This window comes from Euprymna scolopes, chromosome 35 (assembly GCF_053919585.1).
Source record: "Euprymna scolopes isolate OS-2025 chromosome 35, ASM5391958v1, whole genome shotgun sequence".
NCBI lineage: Eukaryota > Metazoa > Mollusca > Cephalopoda > Sepiida > Sepiolidae > Euprymna > Euprymna scolopes.
The window spans coordinates 26,722,862-26,747,106 of NC_136516.1; the positions used below are offsets into that span (position 1 = coordinate 26,722,862).

The 24,245-nt window shown below is 31.8% G+C and overlaps 1 protein-coding gene across 1 annotated transcript in view; it reads right to left on the reverse strand.

The window, feature by feature from the left end:
* Positions 1 to 24,245, reverse strand: part of LOC145259753 (serine/threonine-protein phosphatase with EF-hands pef-1-like) — a 101,431-nt gene that overhangs the window by 50,442 nt on the left and 26,744 nt on the right. Inside the window, exons 4-9 of the mRNA XM_080117466.1 lie at positions 20,769 to 20,874; positions 15,964 to 16,112; positions 13,977 to 14,138; positions 13,055 to 13,221; positions 9,762 to 9,798; positions 6,810 to 6,959 (exon numbers count right to left, since the gene is read on the reverse strand). Of these exons, the coding sequence (XP_079973592.1) occupies positions 6,810 to 6,959; positions 9,762 to 9,798; positions 13,055 to 13,221; positions 13,977 to 14,138; positions 15,964 to 16,112; positions 20,769 to 20,874 (771 nt within the window). The remainder of the gene's footprint in view (positions 1 to 6,809; positions 6,960 to 9,761; positions 9,799 to 13,054; positions 13,222 to 13,976; positions 14,139 to 15,963; positions 16,113 to 20,768; positions 20,875 to 24,245) is intronic.

A 24,245-nucleotide genomic window follows, 5' to 3' on the forward strand; every position in this document is an offset into this window, starting at 1 on the left:
ATATCTCATACACTTTTTTTGTAATCGAGTGTGTATTTATTTTATTTTTTGGATTTTTTTTTATTTCTTTAATTAAATTTGATTCATACTTTTAGTTCGTGTTTGTTTTTATTTTATTTTCATTTATTTTTATTATATTTTCATTTGATTTTCATTTATTTTTTTATTATATTTTCATTTGATTTTCATTTATTTTTATTATATTTTAATTTGATTTTCATTTATTTATATTATATTTTAATTTGATTTTCATTTATTTTTATTATATTTTCATTTGATTTTCATTTATTTTTATTATATTTTAATTTGATTTTAATTTATTTTTTATTATATTTTAATTTGATTTTCATTTATTTTTATTATATTTTAATTTGATTTTCATTTATTTTTATTATATTTTAATTTGATTTTCATTTATTTTTATTATATTTTCCACACTAAATATTTTTATTTTTTGTTACATTTAATGTTTCATACATATTCAAATAATGCTTTTGGCCTTTTTTGCCTCAAATTTAATGTACTCTTTATTTTTAGTTCATATCAAAACTTTAATTAAAACTGATTAGTTAATGAATTTTTAAGAGGAATGTGTGTTCGTATGTCTCGGTAGAGAATAGAAAATTTCCTATTTCATTTCCCATTTCAGTCATGCAAATTTTTTTACGGATAAAATGTTATAAAACAAGCAAACAAAAACTTTGTCTTAAATTAAAGTTTTAAATATATTTCAAAGAAATAAATTACGCCCAGTGCTAAAATATTGAATTCATCGATCGTTTTAGTGAAAAAAAAAAAAACTGTCGTGAAAAATACTTCTAACTTTAAAATATTTGGAAATACTCAATGAAACGTTTTATTTATTATTAAAAGAACGGACTGAAAAATATTCTCATATAAAAATTGCTTTGTTTTGTGGTTAAAAAAAAATGAAATATTCGACTTTTTTTTTTTTTTTTTTACACAGTGATCACCCCTTATCAAGGCCCGGAAGCCACTCAGGGATAAGGGTTATTGCAAGTACATTACGTTAGTGAGGAGATTTGATGATGTGTTTAATTAGGGGGGCGGTTCATTAGGAATTTGTTAACATTAGACTTGAAGACATCCAAGTTGTAGTCCAGAGGGAAGCAGGCAGATGGAACAGAGTTCCACAGGCGTGCAGTTCTAAGAAAGAAGCTTTGTTCATGAAATCCACGTTTTGATTTAGGCACAGATATAGAGTGGGGGAAATTTTTCACAGTGGATTCAGCTAGACGGGTGTTTTTCGTGAAAGATTGGCGAGGGGGGACCAGGGATTGGAGTTCAGACGAGCACCTGCCATGAAAATAACGATAAAACAAGGATAGGCTCGCAACGTCTCTTCTGTGGGAGAGGGGTTGCAGGGTAGAGAAAAGGGCATCCCCCACTAAACCACGAAGTCTATTTTGTACTCTGTTAAGGCATGATAGGCTGTTTTTGGCAGCTCCTGCCCAGATATGGCAACAGTATTCCATCCTTGGCCGTACTTGGCTTTTATATAGATAGAGAATTGCATCAGTAGTGAGATATCTTCTGGAGCGGTAGAAGGATCCCACCATCTTTCCAGCGACCTTGGCAACAGACTTGATGTATGTGTTCCATTTCAGATTAGGAGTAAAGGTCAAACCCAGAAGCTTGTCAAAACACGGGGCCTCACCCAGATGAGAGCCATCCATCACAATTGATGCCAGCTGGGGATCAGAGCGTTGATGATGTAAGGATAGGAGTTTGGTTTTGGATGCATTAAAGGTAACTAGCCACATCTTCCCCCACTGAACCACGCGCTCGAGATCAGAGGAGAGAGAATCAGAGAGAACTTCGTCATTTACAGCCTTTGATGTGTTGCCGTAGATGGTCGTGTCATCAGCATAGATGTCAGCGAATGATTTAAGTATGTGTTTAGGGAGGTCATTGATGTAGATCAGGAAGAGAGTTGGGCCCAGGATTGACCCCTGAGGGACTCCAGCATTTATATTGAAGGCCTCCGATTTTTGTCCATCTACCACTACTCTTATGAGCCTATCGGAGAGAAATGATTTAATGATTGAGAAAACATTTCCCATTATACCGTAGCTGGAAATCTTGTGAAGTAGACCCTTATGCCATACTTTGTCAAAGGCCTTTGATATGTCAAGAGCAATTGCCCTAGAAAGGAAGCCTTTGTCAAGAGATTCACTAATCCTGTGGGATATAACCGTCAGCACATCTGCGGTAGATCTTGCAGAGCGGAAACCATATTGTGTGTCACTAAGAAGGTTATTCCTGCTGAGGTGGTTGACTATTTCTCTATTTAATATTGATTCCAGCAACTTACTCATAACACAGAGAAGACTTATTGGTCTGTACTGAGAGGGAGATGACTTATCACCTGAATTCTTAAATACAGGGCAAACTGATGAGGTCTTCCAAGGGGTCGGAAAGCACTTCTCCTTAAGGCAGCGCTTAAATAGTTTCGTAAGTATGGGAGCAAGTTCTGGTTGAAGCTTTTTTAACACTATAATTGGGATGCCATCAGGGCCAGTTGCTTTACTGGAATCTAGGTTTTTTATTAGCTTGGCGACCTCATGCACGGATATTTGTATGTTACCTAGCTTGTTCTGTGTTATAGGAGGAAATATGGGGAGTTGATGGCCTTCGTCGCATAGGGTAGAATTAGCTGCAAAGTTCTTTGCAAATAGTTTGGCCTTGTCTGACGCTGACAAGATAACCTCTGGTCCATTGATAATGGTTGGGATAGAACGCACACTTCTGTTCAGGATCCTATTTGTTATTTGCCAAAACTGGTGGGAACCAAGCCGCTGATCAGCTACCTTGGATTTAACAGACTGGGCATATAGCTCTCTTGCATTTTTTATTACTCTTTTACAGTGGTTGCTGGCAGTCCTGAAAGCAGCTTTAGTCTCAGTGCATCTATTACGTTGGTAGCTATGGAAAAAGTGATTTCTGTGCGCGATAGCAGCAGCACATTCTGAGGAGAACCATGGCTGGCTGTTAGGTCTTCGATAGATATAAAAATTCAAAAACAAGTTCACTTACTTCTATATTTTGTTAGATTAAAATTATCCCAATGTGGAATTATAATAATTATCCAAATGGAGAATTGTTTTTTCTCTTTAGGAAAAGAAAAAACATGTACATTCATTCTCTAAAGCAACGAAAAATATTTTTTATGACCACGTGGTAACTTTGGGCACCCTTTACCTACATGTTGACCTGGTAATGACACCACGCTGTCATATTCACCGGCCTCCTCTCTCGATAGCCATAGTAGAACACGAATTTAGGAAAACTCGTCCCGGGAAAACTCGTCTCCGGAAAACTCGTCCCCTTTCGCTATTGAATAATAAATGTCTATATTTTTTATTTGGGTTCCGTCTTGTTAGTAATTTGTACTTGCTAAGTATTTTCTGTTTAAGATTAATTAATTTAAATGTGCGACGGCTATACGTCCAACATCCATGTATTTTTGAGATGAGGCGTTTTCATTGATTGAGATTGTCGGACTGACTTCCTCATCTTGGTTGTTATCGTCACAACGTTTTGCCCCCCGGCCTTTGTCAGGTGTATCGAACTGGGGAACCGTTTGTTAGGAGTCTCGAACCCAACGAACGGGGGTATCGTGTTTGGGACATAGTTGCTGATTCTCTGTTTTTGAATGTTACTTTTTCACTGCCTTCGTTCAGGATTGAACTCAGCACCTTTGGGTAACTGTAAACTTTGATACAACGTCTGGGACAATTCTTAATTGGTTTTAGTTAATGTTAAACCTAATGTTAAACCTATGTTGTTATTCAAGGTTTTCTCTATCAGAGGTGTCCAAATTGCATTCAGCTCTATGCTTGGTTTGCTCAGTAGGTTGTTATGTCCGAGCATGTGAGCTGTTTCTTTAAGTTTTCTCACTTTCCAGTGGGTCTCTCTGTTTATTATTTTTACTTCATCCCATAGGGGGCGATGGTTCCCCCTCTCCATCCAGATAGTATAGCCAACCATGTCTGGATGGAGAGGGGGAACCATCGCCCCCTATGGGATGAAGTAAAAATAATAAACAGAGAGACCCACTGGAAAGTGAGAAAGCTTAAAGAAACAGCTCACATGAACGAAGGCAGTGAAAAAGTAACATTCAAAAACAGAGAATCAGCAACTATGTCCCAGAGCCTAGCTGGAGTCCGAGCACGGTACCCCCGTAATAATAATAAAGGGTTGGGTTCGAGACTCCTAACAAACGGTTCCCCAGTTCGATACAAAACACCTGACGAAGGCCAGAGGGCAAAACGGCCGAAACGTTGTGACAATAACAACCAAGATGAGGAAGTCCGACAATCTCAATCAATCCATTTGTTGAATGTTATTTATTATGTTCCTATTTACTCCCCTCTCCCCACGAGGGCAGAGTTAAACACAAGGTCAGTTTTTAATGTGGGGAAAATCTAGCTCCCCAAAAGAGGCACTCTGGATAGGAATAAAGATAAAAATTGCCTGAATCTAGAAGGATTTCTCCATCATTTATCGAAGTCAGAACAGTTGAAGTGTTATATCTGAACAGATACTACACTTTACTCCTAGCCAAAAAATGCTATGGCGGGTTTACCCCAACAATATAATTTCTTGTTGAATTTGAGTGGTGTATAACCAACACAGCCAGAATAAATTTTATCTTGAACTCATGGGGGAGAGGGTTTGCCCGGGCGTAAAATACGCTTAAATATGATATTTTAATTTATCCCAATTTCGTATATATTATTATAGAGTCGTGATTTCAAAAGCAAAAAAAAAAAAAAAGTATTTGGGTGCCATCAGCTAGAATCGAAACCAAAAGCAAATCTGTAGCATTCAAAGCTAGTGACGTTACCACCGTACCAAGTGACACACATACGGACTGATTAAAAATTAAAAAATAAATTAAAATGAATGAACAAAATGTATCACGATTTTTTCATTTTTGACCCGTTTTTGACCCCTTAAAAACCATTTTAACCGGCTAAAGATCCATAAAAGAAAAGCCCATAAAAAATCCAATCATTTGAGGCCCCTAGTTCCGCTCAATGACTTTTAGTTTAGCAGGAGATTGAGTTTGAAAATATGGAGACAGACAGACATATAGCGTTTTATGTATTAGATTATTGAATTTCCATTTGACACATTCTCCAGTTCAATTAACAACTGTGAAACCCTTACTTTATCAGGCTACGTCGCCATCTTAGGTCTACTAATTGATCTGATATCTTCGAAAGGAATTCAGGTAAATGTTGTCATTCTTTTACCGTCTTCTCTGATGCGCCAGACCCTATTTAATTATGCGAGGTTATTTCTCACAATGGATTTCCCAACCTAGGCAACCACGTTTCTGAACAGTTTCTCAACCTGGAAAGAGCCACCCTCTCCTCGACAGTGTGAAATTTAATGTAAAACGTTACCCCATTTCTGGGTCGTTCTAACTTTTACGGCAGCTAACCAAAAAAGTTGCTATGGGAGATAAATTCTGTGCAATTATTTTTTTTTGGGGGGGGGCGGATTTTTCCAGGTTATACTTCAGTAAAAATATAATTACCATGTCCTACCACTACGGGTGAGAATCTCATTGTTTAAGCGAATCGTGTTAATCTACAATATCGTTTTTTTTTCTTTCTTTTTTCATACCAAAAATATCGACTAATATGTTTAAACTTGGTATTTTTCTTTTAAATTCATTAAATTCCGTTAAAATTAACTTATTTTATTTGTAAAAAAGAATGTTTAAAGTTTATTTTGAAGGAATAAGCAAGTAAAAAAAATGGTGCTTGATGTATTTTTAATAAAAAAAATATCATCCATACTTACGTTTTGACATTTTGTGTTAAAAAATGGCGGAATTATGATAATCAAAAGTCTATATGATCGATTGTGGTTACCTCCCTTGGATTTTGAGAACTTTTCAACATATTAAAACGTACGCTCATCGTCATATCGTATAAATCCAAAAATTCTACTGTTGGCATTGGTTTCCCTGATATTTTTCTAGTCAAAGTTATCTCTAGAAAGACATCGGGTACTTACGAGAGGGACCACGTCAAGTTTGCTAACATCCTAAAAGAAAGTGAATTTTGTGGAATTAACTGGATTCGAACTTGGAACACCCAGATCGTCAGTCTGTGTCGTTAACCACTAAACCAACATCACTTAAAACATACGGCAAAACTGTATAAATCCATCATTTTTATTTTTACTTGTAATTAAAATCTATTGGATCATTTGGTAAATTTTTAGATTAAGTCCACCTCCACAATTTTCTTTTAAATAACGTCTTTTAAAGGTTTTCGACTATGCTGAATACAGAAATCGCATTGAAATTTTTCAGAAATAAGTAGTTATCGAGATATAAAAAGTTGTATTATGCATTGTATTCTTTGGCGGTCATCTTTGTTACGCGCGTGCGCGCGCCATAAACAAATCTACGCGCGTAACAAAGATGGCCGCCACAGAATACAATGCATAAAACAACTTTTTATACCTAGATAACTACTTATTTCTGCAAAATTTCAATGCGATTTCCGTATTCAGCATAGTCGAAAACCTATAAAAGTTGTCATTTATAAGAAAATTGTGGAGGTGGACCTAATCTAAAAAAATACTGAACATTTTTCGTAAATTTTGGAATTTATTCTAATTTCGACATAGCACGTAAGTAATGATGTTTTCACCTGAAATGCATTGGTTTAAAACATCACTAATCTTCACAAGCACGGAAAAAAGAAAGAAAGAAAAAATGTTTACGGCAAAAAGGAATCGGAAACAAATAAGAATGACGTCACCTTTTGTCGTTGTAAATTGGCCAACATATTTAAGTCTGTGGAATTCGATATTCCGCCGTGAATGACGAGGACTTTGTCATCGATTATGGTGCCAATCGGGAGCCATTTAAAGACGCTGTCGAATAAGCGCATGATCATGGTGGTATGGGGCTGCAAAAAAAAGGGGGGGGACATTAAATGCTTTTTTTTACAAAGGGAAACTTCATTCGACAACAGGTAATTGAACACCTGCGAGATTACGAGAAAGATTAGTTTGAATATGGTGATCAGGCTTATTTTGTTGTTTATTAACAATGCTACTAGTGCTGTCCGAGTGTCTTATATATATATATATATATATATATATATATATATATATATATATATATATATATATATATATATATATATATATATATATACTAGTAGTTCAGCCCAGCTTTGCTCGGGCCCTATGTACTGTTCATAACTTGCTCTATGTGTGAATACACTTTATGTAAGATTTCAAATGTTTAGATAATTTTTTTAAACATTGATCCCAATTTTGACCTTTTGTTTTGGTCTGAAATAAAAATAAAAAGTTTAACCCATGTACAAGTTATCTACATCAAAAATTTTAAGTGTTTAGACCCCAAATTAGCGGAGGAGTTTGGTAGAATCTGCAAAAATTACCTTTTTCAACTTTGACTTTTTGGCAGCTAAATTTTCGCCCCAAAACTGATGAAAATGCTTGCCGTATATCTGAATACCTGTTATGTATAAATTTCAAATGTTTAGACCAAAAATTGGCTGAGTAGTTTGCTAGATATCGCAAAGAGAAAATCTTTTAAAGTTTGATCCTTTGACAGCTCAAATTTTCGACCCAAATTGATTAAAAAGCTTGCTCTATACCTGAATACTCTTTATGTATTTTTTTTTTTTTTACACAATGATCACCACTTATCAAGGCCCGGAAGCCACTCAGGGATAAGGGTTATTGCAAGTACATTACGTTAGTGTGGAGATTTGATGAAGTGTTTACTTAAGGGGGCGGTTCATTAGGAATTTGTTAACGTTGGACTTGAACACATCCAAGTTGTAGTCCGGTGGGAAGCAGGCAGACGGAACATGTAAAATTTCAAATGTTTAGAGGAGAAATTGGCTGAGTAATTTGGTAGAGAGAGCAGAGGTAATTTTTTAAAACTTTGACCCCTATTATGACCCCTTAACATTTATTGTTTTGGGCTCAAATCAAGTTATTAAGTAAGATTCATGTACAAGGAACCTATATCTAAAATTTCAAGTGTTTACACCCAAAATTGGCGGAGGAGTTTGGTAGAGTTCTCAAAGGTCAAATCGTTGAACTTTGACCCCTTAACAGCCAAATCTTTGGCTGAAAACGGATTACAAAGATTTTCCCAAATCTCAATATCCTGTATATCAAATGTCGAGTCTGTAGACTTAAAATTAACAGAGATATTGTTTAGGGAAATGTACACACACAAACACACAGACACACAGATACAAAGACACACAGAAACACAGACACACAGATACACAGACACGTTCACTTTTATAGATATACTAGAATTTCAGCCCGGCGTTGCCCGGGTGTTTGGAGGTGTATGTTGAGCAAAAAAAAAAAAAAAAAGAAACGAAAACGGTAAATTTTTTTAAAGTTTGACCCATATTATGACCCCTTAACATTTATTGTTTTGGGCTCAAATCAAGTTATTAAGTTAGATTCATGTACAAGGAACCTATATCTAAAATTTCAAGTGTTTAGACCCCAAATTGTAGGGAAGAAGAAGGGGCACTCCTGCAATTTTAAAAATTGCCTGAGTAACCCCGTCGGCATTCCCCGGTCGGGAAGCCTCAGGCAGCAAGCAATAAACTTGCCCCACCGGAAAGCCCGGTGGCAATGCCTGAGAGGGTGGACCTCCTAGGTATTACCCAGGCGGCGTACCTCAGTCCAACAGGTTCTGGGCCGGTTCCCGGCCCCTCACCTATTGGGCTGAGTGTCAAGTGACGAATCCTTGACGTGTACTACCCTGTCTCCCTGCAGCCGAAGCTGCGAGGAGACACATCCCCATCAGACGAAGTAATGGGGATAGATATTTATTTGCTGCCCACCTCAGCAAAATGTGGCACAAGGCCTGGAAAGTGGGAACCCCGCAGGCTCCCCTAAAGGAGGAGCACTCCTGCAATTTTAAAAATTGCCTGAGTAACCCCGTCGGCATTCCCCGGTCGGGGCGCCTCAGGCAGCAAGCAATAAACTTGCCCCACCGGAAAGCCCGGTGGCAAGGCCTGGGAGGGTAGACCTCCTAGGTATTACCCAGGCGGTGTACCTCAGTCCAACAGGTTCTGGGCCGGTTCCCGGCCCCTCACCTGTTGGGCTGAGTGTCAAGCGACGAATCCTTGACTTGTACTACCCTGTCTCCCTGCAGCCGAAGCTGCGAGGAGACACATCCCCATCAGACGAAGTAATGGGGATATGACACCAATGATTTCGGCCATCATTTTTATAACCACGGTAATGACAATCAACCAATCAGAAGCCTCCAACTTTATTATAAAAAATATCGAATTTTGGATTTAGTTCAGTTCGCTGTCAACCTCCGTCTCGAAACGACTGAATCGTGACTGCATTGATTCTTCGCCGCCATCTTTGTCACTAAGAATTACTCAACACTCGAGATCGTGACTGCATTGATTCTTCGGCGGCATCTTTGTTCAACATAATGCCTAAACACTTAGCAAGAAGATATAATTATTTTAAAACGATTGTAAGTTAAACGATTAGATAGAGTATAAAACACTCTTTAAAATGATATATAAAGTAAAAGTATTATAACGAAAACTTATTTGAAAATACATCATTTGAATCAAAATGAAAAATTTTGTAAGAACTTTCTTCTGGACTTAATAACATGGCGAACGCTGAAGTATATGAGTAAAGTGTATGAGAATGGTTATCGAATTAATTATACTTACTTTGTACTTATTCATGATTTCTTTTAAAAACCCATATCTAAAATTGAAGAAATGAAACACTAAAAGATTTATCGATATGCAAAAGTTTTTTTTTTTTAATGAATCATTCCTATGTTACAATCAAAATCATTCCGAAAAATAATCATTAAAAAATTTTTTTTATTATGACATGTTTTATTAAAAATAAGTAAAGAATATATATTTTTTTACGTAAGGTTCTAGAATTAAACTAAAATATATATTTTTTTACGTAAGGTTCTAGAATTAAACTAAAATATATATTTTTTTACGTAAGGTTCTAGAATTAAACTAAAATATATATTTTTTACGTAAGGTTCTAGAATTAAACTAAAATATATATTTTTTTACGTAAGGTTCTAGAATTAAACTAAAATATATATTTTTTTACGTAAGGTTCTAGAATTAAACTAAAATATATATTTTTTTACGTAAGGTTCTAGAATTAAACTAAAATATATATTTTTTTACGTAAGGTTCTAGAATTAAACTAAAATATATATTTTTTTACGTAAGGTTCTATAATTAAACTAAAATATATATTTTTTTACGTAAGGTTCTAGAATTAAACTAAAATATATATTTTTTTACGTAAGGTTCTAGAATTAAACTAAAATATATATTTTTTTACGTAAGGTTCTAGAATTAAACTAAAATATATATTTTTTACGTAAGGTTCTAGAATTAAACTAAAATATATATTTTTTTACGTAAGGTTCTAGAATTAAACTAAAATATATATTTTTTACGTAAGGTTCTAGAATTAAACTAAAATATATATTTTTTACGTAAGGTTCTAGAATTAAACTAAAAGATATATTTTTTACGTAAGGTTCTAGAATTAAACTAAAATATATATTTTTTACGTAAGGTTCTAGAATTAAACTAAAAGATATATTTTTTACGTAAGGTTCTAGAATTAAACTAATATATATATTTTTTTACGTAAGGTTCTAGAATTAAACTAAAATATATATTTTTTTACGTAAGGTTCTAGAATTAAACTAAAATATATATTTTTTTACGTAAGGTTCTAGAATTAAACTAAAAAAAATATTTTTTTACGTAAGGTTCTAGAATTAAACTAAAATTACTTAAGTATTAATAAGAAGGGCTTTCTCTCGTTATACGTCGGCAAGATTTCAGCAAATTTTCTATTACTTTTGCGCATGCGCAAAGTCATTCATAGCTTGAAGTTGTTTATCTTTCTTATCTATCAATAGCTCAAATAGTAAAGAATGCAGTTGTTTATAATATAAGAACCAAGTCAAAACGATCTGAGACCCTTGAATTCGAAAGGTCAAACAGGTCATGATGTAATACAAAAACAAAACAATGCTTAAACATTATGTATGAATCTCTCTCTCTCTCTTTCTCTCTCTCTCTCTCTTTCACTCCCTTTTCTCTCTTTCTTCATTTAATATAATTCCATTGATTTAAAACAGTTGAAGCTTGGCTTCTGTACGAGTCAGACATAGCTGTAGCCGTTGGTGTGCACGCAATAGGTCGACTGAATATGCTCCCTCATTGTTAAATGTTAAATAAATTATATATTTTTAAAAAATGTATTTGTTCGCTATTTTTGGACAAGCGTTCGATTTCAGTATGAGGTCCCTGCCATTGACGACGACGATACAAAGCTAGCAGTGTCAGAAATTTCGTGAAAATAGTGAATAATTCCACCCCATCTTTCCAAGCTTATAACTCCTCGAAAAATGTAATTCAAGCCCTAATTTTTTTTTTCAATTAAAGGAGTAAGGACCAAGGTTTTATTTTAAAAAAAAACAAAACAAAACAATGTGTTTTTTTTTTTTTAAAAAGGTTTTAAACTTCGGACTTTACAGGTAAATTTCTAAAAAACTGATTTTTTTTTTTGTTTTAAATTTGAATATATTATTTATTGACCTTTTCTCTTCAATTTGTGATATATAAACCTATTAAACATAAATTAATTATTTACTTTTTAATAGACATTTCAAAATGAGAGGCGTAAATTATTCGACCCCCTATCTTTCTAAGCTTATAACTCCTCGAAAAATGTAATTCAAGCCCTAATTTATTTTTCAATTAAAGGAGCAAGGACCAAGGTTTCATTAAAAAAAAAAAAAAGACAAAAAGAAAAAATGTGTTCTTATAAAATAAGGTTTTAAACTTCGGACTTTACAGGTAAATTTCTAAAAAACTGATTTTTTTTTTTGTTTTAAATTTGAATATATTATTTATTGACCTTTTCTCTTCAATTTGTGATATATAAACCTATTAAACATAAATTAATTATTTACTTTTTAATAGACATTTCAAAATGGGGGGGGCGTGAAAATGGGGGGGGGGCGTGAATTTAAAAAAAACGTTTGTCTAAAATATTATATTCGGTTTATTGGAAAGAACATAAAATTTCACATTGACCCTGAAAATATCGTAAAAATAGAATCAATAGAAAAATTTTGATAGATTTTTAAAATTTAAAAATATTGAGTTTAAAAATTGAAAAATATTGAGTTCGGAAAATTCATTACTGTTTTAAAAAAAAATAAAAATATTTTTATTACTTTTAAAACAACTGTAATAGTTTATTTTGGAAGTATAATCCATAAAGAAAATAAATAACCCACTTTTAACAGAGAAATTACGAGATTTTTATATTGTATTCGCAGTTTCGTGTTAGGGGTGTCAAAATTCCTACAAAAATTCTGATACTGCTAATACAAAGCTGCCTGTAATGATGTAATGACGACACAAGAATCGACGCATGCCAGCCAGTTATAGCCGACGACATATCGACCAGTTGCGTTGATGTTTCCATGTGCCTATCGTTTGATGTCGTGTCTAACACCCGGGGAGCTGGTTACGTCCCCAGACGTTTCTCAACCAAATAACTCTCCCCAGGAAGCGTTAGTGTCATATATTATCATCAAAATGGTAAAACTGTAAGATCAATAAAACATATTTTGAAATACTCAATATACATAGTAGAGGCGCACGGTGCAAAGGCAATCATCCGAATGCATAATTAGCATAAATATTTTTCAAAGAATTCAATATAAATTAATGTTTGGTGTTATATATTTGTAACTTTAGTGCGCTATTTTGTCAATATATATATGTAATAATTTCGTCGATATCAACAATAATTAACAACAATTGTTTAATAAAAAAAAATTAACAACTTACTAAATACCTTTCCTCCAACATTGTTCCTAAGAATTCTTACCGACATTAGTTTATTCCTCTGATTGTACAGTCTAAAGTTTTTCAACTTAAATGACGTCACTCACCGAATGTTAATTGCCCGATCCTCATGGTTGCCTCGATTCAGGAAAACATTGTTTGGAAACAAAATCAAACAGGAAAATATAATGGAAGCCACTTCGACTGAGTTGCTGCCCCGATCAATGAAATCGCCATTAAAAATGTAGGAATTTACTTGGGACGGAATGCCATTCTGTGGAAAGATAAAATATGGAAAAGATAAAATATGGAAAAGATAAAATATGGAAAATATAAGAAAATAACTACGAGCGATGTAAAGACTAAAAGAAGAAGCGTTGTGAATCCCTAAGAGAAACACTTAACTGTGAAAATGAGAATAAACGAGGAAAAACAAAAAGAAGTCCTGTTTTTACTGCTTCACAATGAAGATTTTTTACATCGTCTGAGAGAAAAAGATCACCACAACCTAAGGTTAGTAGTCCGTTAGCGAACGGCCATTATGTGCTTATGTGTCATGTTTGTTGACCCTGTCCCGAACAAATGACTGTTACCTTGTCCATGTTACGTGAACCTTGTTTTATTATGTGTAAACACGCACATACACAACGACAACGAACATTTATAACCACTAGACGATGCACGGGCATCGGTTTCATGCACACGTATATTTATATGGACTAGACTTGCATGAACGCACATATATACACTGTTATGCATACACTCGATAATACAACAAGCGGTGTAACAGCAAAACTAAAAATATCATTGATTCCTTTCTTTAAAAAATGCGTCATTTAAAATGTTTTTTTTTTTTTTTTTTTTTGTTTTTTGCATGCATACATACAACAAATGTTTGGTTATTCAACTAGAATAATATACATTTAATCCAGATCATCTTGCGACTAACATCTACTTAATCCTACCGATATAAAGAGGCAGTAGGGAGTATTATTTAGTAAGAGGAAAGAGTACTCCCTATCTACTTACCTTATTAAATATCATCAGGAGATCGTCAAGCTTGCCATGAATATCTCCGCAAATTGTGACCTTGTGTAATACCGAAGTTGATACTGTGTTAAAGTTGCCGTGTTTTTGTAGAACAGACCGGGCCGCGTTCAACAGTTGGAACAGGTACTTGGCGTGCAGGATCTGGGTTCACAAGCAAAACGAATTAACGATGGGTTACGCTTTGGCATCTTTTATGGAACAGAAACAATACAATTATGATGATTGCGCATAAAAGAGATTCAGTTTGGAAAGGGGCCAGAAAGGAGTCAAGGGATCGACCATGTTTAATCATGAGAACCGGAAGCTGATCTCATGACGAATTAACGATGAGTTACGTTTTTTGTATCTTCTTTAAAACAGAATTCATAATAATTTCATGATCAAACATGAAGAACGGCTTAAAAAAAGAAGAGCTGTGATAAAGTGAAACAGTCTGTCTGTGTGATTTTCATGACGAAACCTGCATTTTCTTCTTTTAAAACGGACACTTCATCTCGCATAAATTTATATCTAAATTCCAATGTCAGTGTGATGCTGTCTACGTGGGGCGAACCATGAATTTCTACCAGGTGGTTGAAGATAGGGGACCCTTATCTTTTCTATTATGTTTGCATAATTCTATGAGATCCAATTTCTTGTCACTTATATGAAATTATTTTATTTACTTTTTTATTTTATTCATTCGTTTTTGCTTTTATTTGTTTATTTATTTATTTTATTTTACTTTACTTTCTCATGAAAGCTATTACATTATTATATAACTTTAATTTGCCTGATCGGATTTTAGGTGGGATAATAAATATTTATTTCTTTGCAAGCAGCATTGTACGAGTTCTTGCCGTTTATTCAATAAATTTTCCTTAGATACTACTATATGATAGGCGTTGATGATGCACAGGTTGCAGCGCCCAGATTTGTTAGGTGTATATTTTCTTACACTTCCTAACATTTACAATTTTAATTTGTATTCTATGTTTTTTTTTCTACGTATTTTTCTTACCCATTTAGCTAAAGATATTGATTTCTTACGAGTTTCTTCATTTTTTATTATAAAAGATAATATATGGTTGTGGAATCTGTGCTTAAATTGATAGACCGTCAACCCTATATACGTGCTATTTCTATTACTTTCAATGACGTCAAAGTTATATACAATGTCAGAAATAAGGCATTTATCACCCAAAGGATATTCATTTTTGTTTCTACAGTTTCATTTTCAGTGTTCTGGCTGGTACTTTGTTCACTTTCCTTTATAGTCTTATTAATTTTTGCGTCATTCAAACTTATATATATATATATATATATATATATATATATATATATATATATATATATATATATATATATATATATATATGGGTTTAAAACAACTTGTCAAAGGAATTCTATCCGATTCTTGACAAGAACTTCCTTAGGTAAACTCATAAACAAAAATACAATAAAAATCATATATATATATATATATATATATATATATATATATATATATATATATATATATATATATATATATTGAAAATAATAAATAATATATATACCGCTCCCCATGTGGGTATACCAAGTTGTTTAAAGGGAAAATTATTCCCAACTCGCATTTAGGTAAAAATGCACTTTTGTAAATAATTGAATTCATTCAAAAAACATATTGCTAAGACCAAAACAAACAACATCTCTCTCTCTCTCTCTCTCTCTCTCTCTCTATATATATATATATATATATATATATATATATATATATATATATATATATATATATATATATATATATATATAATGGGGGAAGAAGGAATAATGCAAAGGAGACCAAAATAAATGATTTGCTCTAAATAAACATTAAAACTCACGAATCATGCGCCCGTCGTGGAATGGAAACCTTGCTAGTTACCATATAAACCGCCCACAACTGTCTCATGATCGTTTATATCTTGGTTAGAATGTCTTCACTTGGCAATAAGAAAATACAAACCTTTTTGCGTTTAAAGGCGTCAATAAGAGATTGAAGTTGGTTAACATCAATTGGAAATGTGAACGCCGGCCCTTCATAGTCGCTGCCGATTTGGATGGAATTCTCCGAGAAATCTTCGTCATCTAGTAATTTTCTATCATTTTCTCCAACTACAAAAATGAAAGTTGAAATAATATAATACTCCGTTTAGCGTTATAGACAAGACAAAGCCATATCTTGGTATACATAGTTTTTTTTTTTTTTGATGTAATAAGGAAAGCTATAATTGAGGGAGTTATTCTATTTATACCAAGGTATTTGGAAGCCTAATGCTTCTCATCAGAAAAGAGGCTAGATTAAAAACATCCGACCACTTTACAATTACAATATTTTATTTACCAATTCATGGTTTTGAGTAATTAACCAATTTACTGACGATTCCCCTGAAGAGAGTCGGTTGAAAAGCGCATCGGGAATATCAAATCTGTTTTTTTTCCTTTTTATTTTATTTATTTTATTTTTTTTGCTCTGGTATCTTTCGACACATCGCATAACATTTTTCCCATATCATCCGTTTTTATATATATATATATATATATATATATATATATATATATATATATATATATATATATATAAAGCTGGATGTTTGTGTGTTTGTGTGTGTGTGTCTGGTCACGAATAGGCTCCTATATGGTTGACTATTTTAAAAAACTGATTGCATATAATGATAGAAGATGTATCGAGACATAGGAATGGGTATGTTTGATCTGGCAGAACGGTGGTTCATTAAAATTGTGGGGTCTGCGTTCGCGCCTGGTCCACAAATATGGAAATAAAAATTTAAAAATTTAAAAGAATCGTTTACAAGTGTTTTCGATATAGATGTACATAAGAATACTTTAATAAGTATGTTTTAACTTAAATAGGGATGGTATGATAAAATTGTGGGATCTGCGTTCGCGCCTGACCTCCATAGAATGCAAATAGGCACAAACATTAATAAAGACTTTTCATATCTATCTGCGTAAGTATACTTTAATAATTATGTTTCAGTTTGAAGAAATATGGTATAATAAAATTATGGGATGTTCGTTCACACCTGACCTCCATAGAATGGAAATATGTCACAAAGTTCAACAAGTTTTTTTTTTAATATAGATCCACAGAATATTGTGATAAGTGTTTCAGTGTGAACAGGTATGGTATAATAAATTATGGGGTTTATCTATTTTATTTTTACTTTCATCATATTTTGCTTTGGTTTTGATGCCCCCAAATTCGAAGATATCTCTTTACAACCCTTCCTTTTCATAACCTATCATACTTTCATAAATCAGAGTCCATTTTCTGTCGGCTGCTTTTGAACCCAGTCAACGACGGGTACTTTTGCTAGTATATATATATATATATATATATATATATATATATATATATATATATATATATATTTGGATTCTAATTATCATATCCTTTTTTTCTTTCAACAATCATTCACTTTCTCTATGTCCGTTAAAGGCATTTCATCTTTAATATTTTCCCAGTATGATCTATTTAGCAAAATAATTTCGAACCAATATTTGAATTTTGCTAGAATTTTTCCTCTGAGGAGATGCACTTACATTGAAAATCCATGGATTAAGGACATCAATTTAAACATTCTATTCTTTGGTTGAAGCCATAATTTTTTATTTATTTTGAAAAGTGATTCTTTTTAAATCAAATTTGAATAAATAAAATCTACTCTTATTTGCTCTATCTAGTATATTGAGCACTTTTATTTGGTTGAGATTGCCTTGTAAGAATATTGCCTTCCAACATTTTATAAGACTTGAAACTACTAGATTCACTAGCATGTAATCTAATTCATTTCAATATCTTGACGTATATATATATATATATATATATATATATATATATATATATATATATATATGTATTTAAAAGAATACGCAAATGAGCGAGATCGTTTGCTAGTGAATACAATTCTACAACCCATATATATAAGAAAATTGTATTTTCTTTTTCAATAAATAGAAAAGAGGGTTTTTAATATGAATATTGATACACACAAAAGAAAAAAGAATCCATAGGAGTATATATATATATATATATATATATATATATATATATATATATATATATATATATATATATATATATTTGGGATGGGAAGATTCCAGTATTTTTACCGATTCCGATACAATTACCGATTCCGATTTCGATTCTTTCTAACTCTACATATTTAACAATAAGGTTGTTATTTTTTACCGTAAAGACACATGTTAAATGCTCAGATATTTTCTTAAACATAAGGATAAACTGTGAAGGATGATCTATCGATTTTAGTTTTACTAATAGGTTAAGATCAACAGATATTCACTTTTTTAGTATTACTATCAGCGGTAGATTATTTTTCTTTAAAGAAAATCAAATAAAAAAAGCCAATTAAAATTATTTTTGTATCCACTATTTTTTAGGGCTGTTTCGTAAATATTGGATGACCTGTTAAATGCATTTTCATCGCTTGAGTTATTACTGAGTCTACTTACGATCGAGTTAGGAATATGTTTTATAATTGATGGTGGGTGGTTGGACTTAGGGTTTACGTAAATAGTGGATACAAAAATATCGATATCAAATATAAGCAACAAAACACCAACAACTATAATAAAATTATAAACAGAAGAAAAAGAACTATAATTTGGTATACGGCCCCATACAATCAAATGTTAAAAACAAAACTTGGCAAGAAATTTCTAGATCTTATTGAAAAACACTTTCCCACAACCAACCCCTTACACAAAATCTTCAATAAAAATACCTTGAAGTTATCTTACAGTTGTTGCGAAAATTTAGAGATGATAATTAAGGCACATAATAACAAAATACTAAATGAAAACAATGTAAACAACAACAAAATAAACAATAAAAAAAGTAGACACCATGACAGAAATAAAACCAACACTAGCAGAAATAATAATAATAATAATAATAATAATAATAATAATAATAATAATAATAACAAACCAATCCCGGACAAGAACAACCATACCATAAATAAAAATACTAATAACGAACAAGATAAATGCAATTGTAGACACCGCACACTTTGCCCAGTCCAAAATAAATGTCTAACAAAAAGCGTAGTTTATCAAGCAACAATATTTGCGAAAGAAAACCCGAATAACAAGAAATATTACATAGGCATGACTTCCTTAGATTTCAAAACCCGGTACTATGACCACAAAAGCACATTCAAAAATAAAAACACCGTATAAAAACAACACTAGCGAATAAATACTGGGAACTCGAAGAAAGCGGACATTCGCCGGTAGTCGAATGGAAAATAATGAGACAAGCTACCACATGCAGACATTTAGACGACCCATGTAAATTATGCCTCCATGAAAAATTTTCTATCCTGTACTTTAAAGAACCTCAAAATCTATTAAACTGTAGGTGGGAAATAGCAAACAACTGTGTTCACAAAATAAAACTTACTCTAGGATAGCAATACAAAATAGCTTTAAAACTAACAATAACAATAGAAAACAAACAAATAAATAAATTAAATAAACATGAATATACATAAACGATCACACACAGATCCTTTGTTTGATAAAATGCATGCCCATTGGCTGATAGGAAGGGGCGCGGTGGATACTAGAAAGCTGATTGGCCAACTAGAAATCCTCAACATATATAAAAACAAGAAGCAACGACAGAAGCAATGACGAATCCTATAGTTCGATGAAACACAGAATATTCAGTGTAGCTTAATCGCCATATATATTTTATAAATTACTAACTAGCTCTACCTACGTATTGAGCACTTTTGAAGTAAATACTTAAAGTTTACGCATAAATCTATACTTTCGTATATTAAATTTATGTGAATAAATGAAGTAGTTATATATATATATATATATATATATATATATATATATATATATATATATAATGAAATCATGAAAGGAAGACGAAAATTCATGATTACAACGTTTAAAATAAAGTCAACCCATATTAAATATGAGTTTCGAAATAAGAATAATGGTACGATTTAGAAAACCATTCTTAAGATGAAAATGTCATTTGTCTTTAAGCCTGATAAAATAGTTAATCTCTAATCCTGCCTTGACAGAGTCCAAAACCGAATAGGTGGTGCCCTTTTTTCTTCCCTGCAGCCTCTTTCCCACAGAAGAGACGTTGCAAACCTGTCTCTGTTCTCTTGTTATTTTCATGGTAAGTGATCGTCTGAGCTCCAGTCTATGGTCTCCCCTTGCCAAATTTTACAAACAACACTCGACTAGCTACAACCATTATCAAGTCCCCAACTGCTTAACTGTACCTAAATCTAAACGCACATTTCGTGAACAAAGCTTCTGTCCGTCTATGGAATTTTTTGTTCCGCTGGTCTGCTTTCCGGCTTACTTCAACATAGTCGTCTTCAAGTCGAATGTGAGCAAGTTCTTGTTAAGCCGTCCCTGTATAATACAATGTAATAATATGTAATAATCCAATTATACCAAGTGTTCACGATTGCTACGCTGTTATAGCAATGACCACTGCCCACTTTTTAACCCTTCTCCTCGAGTGAACGTCTGGCCTTCATAAGTGGTGATTCCGTTGTAGAAAAAAATCGATTTTGTTGTCAACATAAGAGAACGTATTTAAAAAATGAAACATTCAAAAATGTCTTTCCCAAACATTCTCAGAATAATAACAGAATAAGAGAATAACAGAATAAGAGAATAATAGAATAAGCGAATAACAGAATATGAGAATAATAGAATAACAGAATAAGAGAACAAAGATGCACTTACAATAGGAAAGTCGATTTTGTATTTGTAGAATTTTTTTAGTCAGAGACGACGGTCCATTTTCGTAATCGAAGAATTCCTTCAACAGCATATCGAAGAAGCCATGAACCTGGATAAATTATAAAGGAGAAAAAGGCATCAGCAATCGCTTTTATTTGAAATATTTTAATACGATAATTGAGGCTGAAGGCGGCTACATTGAATAGATGTATGCTCTACTACATAATCAAGTTACCTCAATTGATTTTTACAATAAAATGTTCTAAAATAAATGTTTTAAGGGCGACATTTTTATCATTCCATCCTGTACTTTCGTTCCATTTAACGGAAGAACCTGAAAATAAGGAATGCCAAAAACATATTTGATCTTCTTCGACCATTCTTGTTCTCGCATCATTTCACAAATCGTGTTTGTTCTGTCATTTCATTTTTGACATCCAATCGGGAAAGCTTCGAATAACTGGTACTAATGGAATCTTGCGTCCTTTCACAAGTTGTCAAATATTCGGCTGTGAAACCATATTCCCCCATGTGATTTTCTTCTCGTTCTGGCCGTGTCGTTAGCTCTCAGTCATTCATAAGTATAAAAAAAAAAAAAAAAGAAACGCACAAGAAAAAAAAAAAAAAGCGGAAAACACTGACACATTCTGGAGATAGCAGTTATTTTTTAGTTGTCTATACATCGGAATAATCATGTTGACACACCGATTCCCGTTAGATCGCCAAAGCAACGTTGAACATGGTCAGTACTAAATGGGTGACAAATTTGGTAATACCAGGTGCTGTATGTGTTCTTCACTTATCTCGGCATTGTTTACTGTCATTCTGGAGTTTTCCTTATCACTGGAACCAAACAGTGTCAACTCAGGAGAAGTGTGGTTGGTGATTGCGCACCCTTGCTTCACAATTACACGTACAGCTACCCTTACAGAAGGTATCCATTGTCTCTCGAGACTAAACGGAGGCTATAATCTAGTTGTGAGTATGACACTATCGACCCTTTTAAACGCCAATGACAAAAACTTATTTCTCTGTTTAGGCGTGACCATCGTCATAGATGGCCTGTCAGCTGAAAAATGACGTCATCGCCATAGGTCCTAGCAAGCAAGATAAGTGGAACACAGACTGTCGATAATGAGCAGACATTTTTTACAGAAAGCGTTAGAAAACTTCAAAATTGGATTAAAAAAGATAAACACGATAGTTTGTACGGAAACTCATCCAATATTAATAATAAAAATATTAATAATAAAAATATTAATAATAAAAACGAATTGAAAGGGAGAAATGTTGTTAAAAAGTTTAAAAAGAAAAGGAATACGATTTGATTTGTATGAAACTGAAGTTTATTAAATAGAAATAAATAAAAATGAACAATAAATATTTTTTAAAATAAAAAAAACAATATTTTAAAAATAAAAACTGAAAAACAAACGATAAATTAGTTTAAATGAAATACGAACAATAAATTAGTTTAACTGAAATACGAACAATAAATTAGTTTAACTGAAAAACGAACAATAAATTAGTTTAACTGAAAAACGAACAATAAATTAGTTTAACTGAAATACGAACAATAAATTAGTTTAACTGAAATACGAACAATAAATTAGTTTAACTGAATAACGAACAATAAATTAGTTTAACTGAAAAACGAACAATAAATTAGTTTAACTGAAAAACGAACAATAAATTAGTTTAACTGAAAAACGAACAATTAGTTTAACTGAATAATAAACAATAAGTTAAAAATTAAATTCAAACAAATGTTAGTATAAACAAAGTTACTAAGGCAGAAATATTTCAAACATTGAATATTAAAACTTTTCAAAAATCTGTTGTAGAATTTAATTAAAAGTTTGAATTTTTCTTTTTCTGATATTTTTTTACTAATATTGTCATTCTCTTTGCGACAAAAAAATGTTTATAAGGGAATTAGATGAAATCCATATCAGCATTTTTTCAATTTGCTGAATAGTGTGACCCTCATCACAAGAGTCAACATGAAATAATCGATTTTGATCAGACAAAATATTTAAAGTTATGTACATGGCTAATTTTCTCTGATGAATCGAATGTAAAAAAGAATCGCATTTTGTAAGTTTGTTTATAACTATATAATTATATAAGACAAACTTATTAATTATATCATTTGGATATAGCAGAGAACCTCTGTTAATACCCTTCTTCAACAGCCTCTCTCCCGGATATTAAATTTTTGCAGCTACTGCATTTCAGTTTTTTGAAAACTGCATGACAGCAATAACCTGCTAAGTATAATATAACATATAATATATATAATATAACAGCAATAACCTGCTAAGTATAATATATTGATTAACACCATCTTCTGTTACATCTATGTTAAATTTATAAACATGTAACTCTTGCTTCCTTGTCATTACATCCCAGTTAGTTTATTTTAAATGTTTCAATTGAATAGTTCGATTAATAATTGGTAAGCTCAATTTTAAAACTGACAACATTCTGAGATTTTTTTCACATTCATACGCCTGGCGTATCGATATATTATACTGATCTCCACTAAGTTGTCGATACTGGCAAAACCTTGCCTCAAGGTTATCTGTCTGAAACTTTCCTGGTAATATATACACCATGTTCCGTACATTTATACAATATTTAGTCAATTCTAAAATTGTGTAAGTAGTATGGTGCAAATCAGTATATGTTTCCTTTGTTAACTTACCAGTTCTTCCAGGAATGCTATTCCAAGTTTCTAACCAGTCACAGAACACATTTAGAAAACTATAATTATCACTATTTAATGTAAGTGGATTAGCATATTTATTACGAAGTCGACAACCTTTATATGGTGTTTTCACATTCAGTATTGTCCACCAAAAATAAAATATTTGAATTTTACGGTTAGTTGTGCAACAAAAAATATAATAAAAGTACAAAATATAATAAAAGTAAAAAAATATAATAAAAGTAAAAGAATATAATAAAAATAAAAAAATATAATAAAAGTAAAAAATATAATAAAAGTAAAAAAATATAATAAAAATAAAAAAAAATTATAAAACTAAAAAAATATATAATAAAAGTAAAAAATATAATAAAAGTAAAAAATATAATAAAAGTAAAAAAATAAAATGAAAGTAAAAAATATAATAAAAGTTAAAAAATATAATAAAAGTAAAAAATATAATAAAAGTAAAAAATATAATAAAAGTAAAAATATAATAAAAGTAAAAAATATAATAAAAGTAAAAAATATAATAAAAGTAAAAAATATAATAAAAGTTAAAAAATATAATAAAAGTTAAAAAATATAATAAAAGTAAAAAACATATAATAAAAGTAAAAAATATAATAAAAATAAAAAAAATAATAAAAGTAAAAAAATATAATAAAAGTAAAAAATATAATAAAAGTAAAAAATATAATAAAAGTAAAAAATATAATAAAAGTTAAAAAATATAATAAAAGTTAAAAAATATAATAAAAGTAAAAAAA